Below are 8350 nucleotides of genomic sequence, written 5' to 3'. Positions count from 1 at the left end.
CAGTTTAATGCAGTTAAATCTTTACATATGATATGTTTATTCATTCAAATTTAACAATTTATCATCTATGGAAGATTGACCAAGTTTTCAAAAAGGCTTTCCTTTTTTTTTTGTCTTTTTGCCATTTCTTGGGCCACTCCCGCGGCATGGAGGTTCCCAGGCTAGGGGTCGAATCGGAGCTGTAGCTGCCAGCCTACACCAGAGTCACAGCCACGCAGGATCCGATCCGCGTCTGCAACCTACACCACAGCTCACGGCAATGCCGGATCGTTAACCCACTGAGCAACGGCAGGGATCGAACCCGCAACCTCATGGTTCCTAGTCAGATTCGTTAACCACTGCGCCACGACGGGAACTCCAGACTTTCCTTTTAAACAATAGAAAAATTGTAACAGTCAGATGGTACAGATGGTAACACCTTCCAATCGTTAATTTGAGACGTGACCTTGGACAAGTGCATTAATATGCATCAAAATCTCAATTTAGGGTAGTTTCTGTTTTATGGATTTTGATTGTCTGCAAAACTAGGTATAAATTCATGGCTCTGCTTCATGTGAAAAATGAAAATAATCACTAAAGACCAGGTTATTCGAAATACAAAGGTAGAGTAACTTAATAGCTAAGATCAGGATCCTTTTGGGGTGGGGAGAATGGCTGACTTGTATAGGCAGCAGGGCTAGAAGCTACATAAACTTTAATCAAAGGATTATGGTGATGATAATTAAAAAATAAACATTAGGAACTGAAAATTCCTCTGGCTTAAAATAACCCTTTTAAAAATACTTCCAGTCTTCCTCCTTTAGTTAACACTCTTCTTTGTGCCTCAGTTTCCTGGGGAAACAGGAGTTGGGGGAAACAACGTGGATTTTATCATAAATGGCAAAACTGCCATTCACTTCATCTCCTCCACTTTTTAGGCAGAGACTAAATCCTGTTGTAATACTGAGAAGAATAGAATGAAACGTGTCGCCTTCTCACTTCCTTAAATAATCATTCTTACTCTGTTCTCACTAAGCTAGCCCGTTCGACAAGGGTGGAATTCAGTTCTTGTATTCTCCATGCAGTTTCTTCTTCCCCCGAGGAACACGGCCCAGAGAAAAGGGTGACTTGATATTTAACCGATCCCTTTCGGCCTCCTCTTCCTCATCGTATCTCTCGTCTTCATTCTCATCCTCCGCGTCACTGCTCTGAGGACTGGAGACCTGAGACCCTGAAGGGGAAGGTGGCACTGAGGAAGGCCTGGGGTATTTAAACCCTTCCGTCTGCCAAAGACAAAAATAAGACACCAAAACATTGTAATGACCTGAATTTTTCATGATGTAAACACTTCACACATGCATTTATAGAAAACACAGTTGGATATTTTTTTGTGGTCTGTTCAGGTCTATTAACTTTGATCATTTTGATTCTGGTACCATCAAGCTCAAGAGAGATTCATTTATCTAAATCGCTTTCTTCCTTTTTGATTTTTTTTGGCCTCATCCAAGGCATGTGGAAGTTCTGGGGCAGGGATCAAACCCTTGCCACAACAGTAGCAACACTGGGTCCTTAACCTGTTGAACCACCAGGGAATTTCAATAAATAGCTTTCTTTATGTAAGCTCTGAAATGGCTAGGTGCTCTCTCTCTCTCTCTCTCTCTCTCTCTCTCTCTCTCATTTTAAGGCTCACATATTTTACCTGAAAACTATACAAAAAAGAGTTGTGAAATTCCTCTGTGGCTCAGTGAGTTAAGTATCCAGCATTGCCAATGCACTGGCTCAGGTCACTGCTATGGCATGGGTTCAATCCTTGGCCCAGGAAATTCTGCATGCCGTAACTGCAACAATTAAAAAAAAAAAAATAAGAGTTGAGTCTTGCACTTAGGACCTGTCTCAGAGTAGGAACTCAATACTTACCAGTTGAATTTGTGGAATAAATGGATGAATATAACTGAATTATCATCAAGGGCAGTGACCACCTCTATATAAGCTTAGCAAGTTATTCTGTTAGAATAATCGATATGGGAGTTGGAATTCTGAACACTGAGGGATCTAAAAAGCCTTTCACTTTCTCTATGGGCTGATTTTTTTTTGGGGGGGTGCCACGCATAAGTTCCTGGGCCAGAGATCAAAACCCACACCAGAGCAGCCACTCCAGCTACTGCAATAACAATGCTGGATCCTTAACCCACTGTGCCACAAGGGAAGTCCCTTATGAGCAAATTTTACTTTGGGTTAACTATCTCTTCCCAAGACACCTAATACAGGTGGAATATAAGGCATTAGGCAAAACTGATTATGGTAAAAGTGACTCCTAATTGAAAAATGACATCTGAATTAGTAAGATCTATAAATACTGGATGAAGATCTCTAGCTTTTGGAAATCCTTGAATTTGATGACAGAATTGTTCCTATTCCTTGTGGAGTCCATAGAAGCTTGTCTGTGAAGATTTACATGAGATATTAGTTTCTGAGGGGCATAGAACTACTAAGCTAAAATGGATCTCATAATCAATAGCATGGGTTTCATCTTTTGTACCTGTTTTCACCTGATGGGTGGAGAGCAGAGAGTTTTGGTTCCTAGACAGTCGTGTAGACTGCCTTAAGGGCTAAGTCCACTGAGGATAAATGCCTGATACTGCCCTCCTTCAAGCTGGGTTTTCTTCTAAGTGAATGTGATGATAACCAGCCTTCTCTAGTGTCAAGAATATAAATGTCTAAGGGAATTTTAGAGGAAGACTGCCTGGTGGGCATTGTTGAATGGAAAATAGATGCTCTTCTAGGCCAGTTCTTCCTGTCATACTTGAATTCACTCTATTACTCTTGCCAAGTTGTCAAGGTATATTTAAACATTTCCTAGGAGAGCAAGTTCACTTCCAATTAAAGCAGGACAGTTGGTTTTTCAACAGCTCTCAAAAGAACGGATGTCTAAAAGAGGTTTAAGGTGCTAAGGCAAGGAGAGTTTTCACAGATGTTGTTTCATCCAGGACATGAATTAGCTGACTGCTCATCCTACGAATAGATCTAAGTCTGAACTTAAGACTTCTAGTTGGTCTGATCTGTCAGTTTCTCTATTGGCTTTGTGGCAACACTATGAAAAAATACAATAGTTTGTGCATTTAGCTACTTCCAAATAAAAGTTAGGTTAAGCCTTGCCATACATAAAAAAAAAATTAGCTTTCAAAAGAAATAAACAATACATAAACTATTTACCGTTGGTGGTGATGTGGGTTCCATGTGGAATTTATCTGGAAAAGCTCTGCTTAACGTCAGGTGCCTGGCATGCTGGTAATACTATGATAGAAAATCAATCCATGGGTTAAAAAAATATTTATAATTATATATTTTTATCTCAGTAACCAAGTTATTACATAAAATCTCATTCTCCCAGTTATAAAAAATATACATGTTTTTGAAGTGGCAGATTCTATTCATCCTAATTTTAAGAATCAAAAAAAAAAAAGACAGCTTATAGTTTAATTATTTTTCAGTGAACAGGTAAAGAAATATTACCAAAAATTAGGGGGGCAAGCCATGCTGGCCTTCCTGAACTCTGAATTGAGCACCAAAGGGACTGAAATCACTGGTTTCATTTTACAGAGAGGCAATACAGTGTGGGAAAAGATGGGGCCTGAATAATCAGTCAAACTGATGTCAATCCTGCTTCAGACCTTAAATAAGAAACATAAGTTCTTTCCTTCTTCTTTTTTTTTTTTTCAGGGCCGCACCTGCGGCATATGGAGATTCCCAGGCTAGGGGTCCAATAGGAGCTGTAGCCACCGGCCTACACCACAGCCACAGCGCCTAGAGACCTGAGCCACGTCTGTGACCTACACCACAGCTCACAGCAACGCTGGATCCTTAACCCACTGAGCAAGGCCCCGCATCTTCATGGATACTAGTTGGATTAGTTAACCGCTGAGCCACGACAGGAACTCCAGAAACATAAGTTCTAAGGGCCTGATAATCCTGCTTTCATTATAAAATGAAGATAGTAAAATGAATCTGTCAGGGGGTAATAAGCATCACTACCAGCATTAGAGTGTGTGGATACTCAGCTGATGGCCACATCTGTCATTTGGCAGCCAAAGTTGAGCCGTAGCTAAACAGATATGATATGCAAAGGCAAAGTCAATTCAGTTTTTATTAAATCATCCAGTGCTAAGATATATGAACATCTGAGTGTTTAGAAGCTTACTGCAGGATGGAAAGGAGGTACTTCCTGTACCTGTCATTTTGAGAAATAAGATTATTCCCACTCCCCACTGCAGCTGAGGAATATGATCACATCATCTCTCGGAGTGAAACAAAACAGAGACTTTCCTCTTGATGTTTTCCTCATCCTCACGAAACCATACCTGGAATGCATCAACTTAAGCAATGACCATAGAAGAACTAGTAAGATCATGGCTAGATCCTGCTGGACTGGCTGTTATGGGCTCAAATTAAATATGAAGAACCAGGGTTAAGACTTGGCAAACTCATATCAGCTTAAAAAACACTCATATTAAGTACATGAAAGTATCACTGAGATCTTAACAATTATGATACTGAGGTGACCTTGCAGATAATGACTTGAATCAATCCTTTTACAGTCCAGGGGGATTTCTTAAAAGGATCCTCTGCATGGAACACAAACTTGCTTACTCTGCCTAAGTATCTCCAATCCAGAAGGTCTGAAAGCCTCTCAGTTCGGTTCCTCTGAATAATCCTCTGGCGTCGTGACTGTTTGCAAAATCCATAGAGAAACTGAGTCAGCTGATTGCAAGAATCATCCGGAGAGCGGAACCGCCTGTCAACAATGTAAATACCTGAGGGGCACAAGAGCCAGAGCGCAGGTAAAGGTAGGGCTAAACTTAGACCATGTGCTTACCCACTCCCCAGCTCCCCTATTGCCTCTGCTTTATCTTTTTTCTTCCAAGGCTGTCTTTCTTCTGTGATTCTCTTCTAGTGAGTCACAACTATTACCAACACACAGCCAACAAAATGGATCTTGTGAAAGAAGATCTGGCAGTACAGAGATACCCTGGATCAGTGATCCTCCTTGGGGCTGCCTACTAACCAGAGTCTCCGGGGTGAGACCTGGGTCTCAGTGCTTTTTAGATTCCTGAGAGTTCCCACTGGGCAGCCACGGCTGAGGACCACAGCTATAACCTGAGTGATAATGCAACTCTAAAACACCAGGGAATCATTAATGCCCAGGCAGAGGATCCAGACTATTCTAACTTTTCTTGCTGTTGGACAACATGGACATGTAGACGGTGACACCATCTGCCATCTTCAATGCTTTAAGTGAATTTGGATAACTTGGCACAGTACTGATGAAATAATTATGCTGACCAACTCACATACTCTATATTACATATTCCAATGGTTATTGTAATATCACTTCTAGGTAGCAGGGGGCCAAACCAGTTCAGAAAAATAAAAAGGTGAAAAGGCAAGGTTTGTTTAAGTTTAGCACTCCTTTTTAGTTTGTCTTTTGGGCAATATATTCATTAGTAATATTATTCTTATCTTTTCTATGAACTGTATAATGAAATCTACCTTTAATTAAATAAGAAGTATTAACATTAGTTTAATCATCAGGATAGCATTAGAGTTGGGCTCTGTAAAGACCCCGTGCTTTGTTTAGTTAGAGGTCACTTCTCTCCGCATTGAGTTAAGGATGAAAATGCTCACCATACGCAGTGGGATCAGCCACATGCTCTTGCATGAAACAGCCAAAGCCGGAGAGGTTGGTGGTCACACTGGGGATACCCATCACAGTGCATTCGGCTGTCAGGAGAAATAGACAAAGGCTTGGCTTCAGACCAGCTCCTATATCCTCTTAGGCAGCGAAGAAAAGCCCCAGTCCAGAGTTCCCATTGTGACTCAGTTCAATCCCTGGACCTACTCAGTGGGTTAAGGATCTGGCGTTGCTGTGAGCTGCAGTGTAGGTGGCAGATGCAGCTCAGATCTGGCGTGGCTGTGGCTGTGGCGTAGGTTGGCAGCTGCAGCTCTGATTTGACCCCTAGCCTGGGAACTTCCATATGCAACAGGTGCAGCCCCTCCCCTCCCCTACCAAGGAAAAAAAAAAAAAAAGCCCCAGTACATCTAGTCATAGCAATGTTTACCTTGGCACAGTACTAGACTTCTTATATGCATGAATTAATTTAATCTTTGCAACAACCCTGGGAAGCAAGGCTCTTATTATCCCCATCTTACAGATGAAGACACTGAGTCACAGAGAGGTTACATAGCTCACCCAACTTCACAAAGCCAGGGACATGCTATAGCTGAATTTCAAGCCAGGCACCCAGCTCCACAGCCCTTGCTCAGAAATACTACTCTAGGGAGTTCCCGTCGTGGTGCAGTGGTTAACGAATCCGACTAGGAACCATGAGGTTGCGGGTTCGGACCCTGCCCTTGCTCAGTGGGTTAAAGATCCGGCGTTGCAGTGAACTGTTGTGTAGGTTGCAGACGCGGCTCGGATCCCGAGTTGCTGTGGCTCTGGCGTAGGCCGGTGGCTACAGCTCCGATTCAACCCCTAGCCTGGGAACCTCCATATGCCGCGGGAGCGGCCCAAGAAATAGCAAAAAGACAAAAAAAAAAAAAAAAAAGAAAAGAAAAAAAAGAAATACTACTCTATACTGTCTCTACCATCCCAGTTGGCTTTTTTTTTTTTTTTTGCTCTGTTCTAACCTTGGATCTCAGTGTATCTGGTAAGTTTATAGGGTGGGTTCATTGGACTGGACCAGCTCCTCCCATCATCGTATTCATCTCTCTTGCCATGAACCTCATCCACTTTCTCCGGTGCTCAGTGAACCTAAGGTTTCTTTCAATCATCTGTTACTTTGTAGTCAAAATCTTTTTTTTCAGACATTATCAGATGTGTCTTAAAAAAAGTTACCATACTCAAGGATGTTTGAATTGTTAACAGGAAATTTATATTTGATTATAGAATTACTCTGGGTTGGCTAGTGAGGATGGGTGAGTAATAAGAGATTTCTTCATTACCTATGAAGCAACACAATTTATTTATTTTTTTCTTTTTATGGCTGTACCTGCGGCATATAGAAGTTCCCAGGTTAGGGGTCAAATTGGAGCTGCAGCTACCGGTCTACGCCAAAGTCACAGCCATGCAGGATCCAAGCCACATCTGCAACCTACACCACAGCTCGCAGCAACATCAGAACCTTAATCCACTGATCAACGCCAAGGATCAAACCTGTATCCTCACGGAGACTATGTCGGGTTCTTAACCCGCTGAGACACAACAGGAATTCCAAAGTAACATGATTTAAACAACAGCTTTTCTCCTGTTCTGCAAGTGTTTCCTCTTGGTTTAGCTCGAGAGAGCAGTGGTTTCCAAATTTGGGGGAAGATGGTAGAGGAGAGGAAGGTGAGACAGGGATTACTGACCCATTTGAGAATCTGATGAAAACTTTGGAAATCCTTCCCAGAAAACTTTTGCCTACAAGTCTGTGGAATTTCATAGTTCCTGATTAAATACTTATTAACACCAATATAATTCAGGGGCCCATGTAAGCTCAGTATCTGTTCATTGAATGAATTTAATGAAATCAGTATTTTCACTAGGTTTTCTCAAAACACAAAACACAGACTTTAATAAATACTTTTTGGGGGTTCCCCATGTGGCTTAGTGGGTTAAGCTCCCACCATAGTGTTCATGAGGATGTAGGTCCAATCCCTGGCCTCATTCAGTGGGTTAAGTATCCAGCGCTGCTGCAAACTCTGGCACAGCTCACAGATGCAGTTCAGATCTGCTCTTGCTGTGGCTGTGGCATTGGCCGGCAGCTGCAGCTCCAATTTGATCTGGGAACTAGCTTGGGAACTTCCATATGCCGAAGGTGTGGCCGTACATAAAAAGAAAGAAAAAAAATGCTTTCTAAGGGTCCCCTGGTGGCCTAATGGTTAAGAATTTGGCATTGTTATTGCTGTGTCTTGGATTTGATCCCTGGCCTGGGAACTTCCACGTGCTGCGGCTGCAGCCAACAACGACGACAAAACACTTTTTGGAGTAAGAGTTAGTACCATATCAAATTATTGTGAAAAATAAATCAGAGCATTATCTAACATGCTAATGCCAAACTTACACCACCAAAGGTTTTGCTATTCCTGTAACTCAGGTTAGGTAAGGAGTGGCCAACTTCCTTTGGTTAATTTAAAACAGAGAATGACTCATTCACTATAGAATCTGTATTTCTCACACCCCATTTTCCATTTACTTATCTTTTATAACACCTTTGCTGGTCTTTACCTTAACACACTAGATATATTTCCTTTATGATTTCAGGTTAAGTTTAACTTGGTCCTATAAAATGATATTCTGGTGGCAATTCTTCTGTAAGTTATATAACATTCTCTT

The 8350-nt window shown here is 41.7% G+C and overlaps 1 protein-coding gene across 1 annotated transcript in view; it reads right to left on the bottom strand.

Moving 5' to 3' along the window:
- The window catches only part of GYS2 (glycogen synthase 2), a 52202-nt gene continuing 44814 nt past the window's right edge, over window positions 963-8350 (bottom strand). Inside the window, 4 exon segments of the mRNA NM_001195511.1 lie at window positions 963-1262; window positions 3193-3273; window positions 4627-4790; window positions 5662-5757. Of these exon segments, the coding sequence (NP_001182440.1) occupies window positions 1041-1262; window positions 3193-3273; window positions 4627-4790; window positions 5662-5757 (563 nt within the window). The 3' untranslated portion in view covers window positions 963-1040.

This window comes from Sus scrofa, chromosome 5 (genome assembly GCF_000003025.6).
Source record: "Sus scrofa isolate TJ Tabasco breed Duroc chromosome 5, Sscrofa11.1, whole genome shotgun sequence".
NCBI classification, from domain to species: Eukaryota; Metazoa; Chordata; class Mammalia; order Artiodactyla; family Suidae; genus Sus; species Sus scrofa.
The sequence above is the reverse complement of the archived record's forward strand: the minus strand, read 5'-3'. Positions and strand labels throughout refer to the sequence as shown.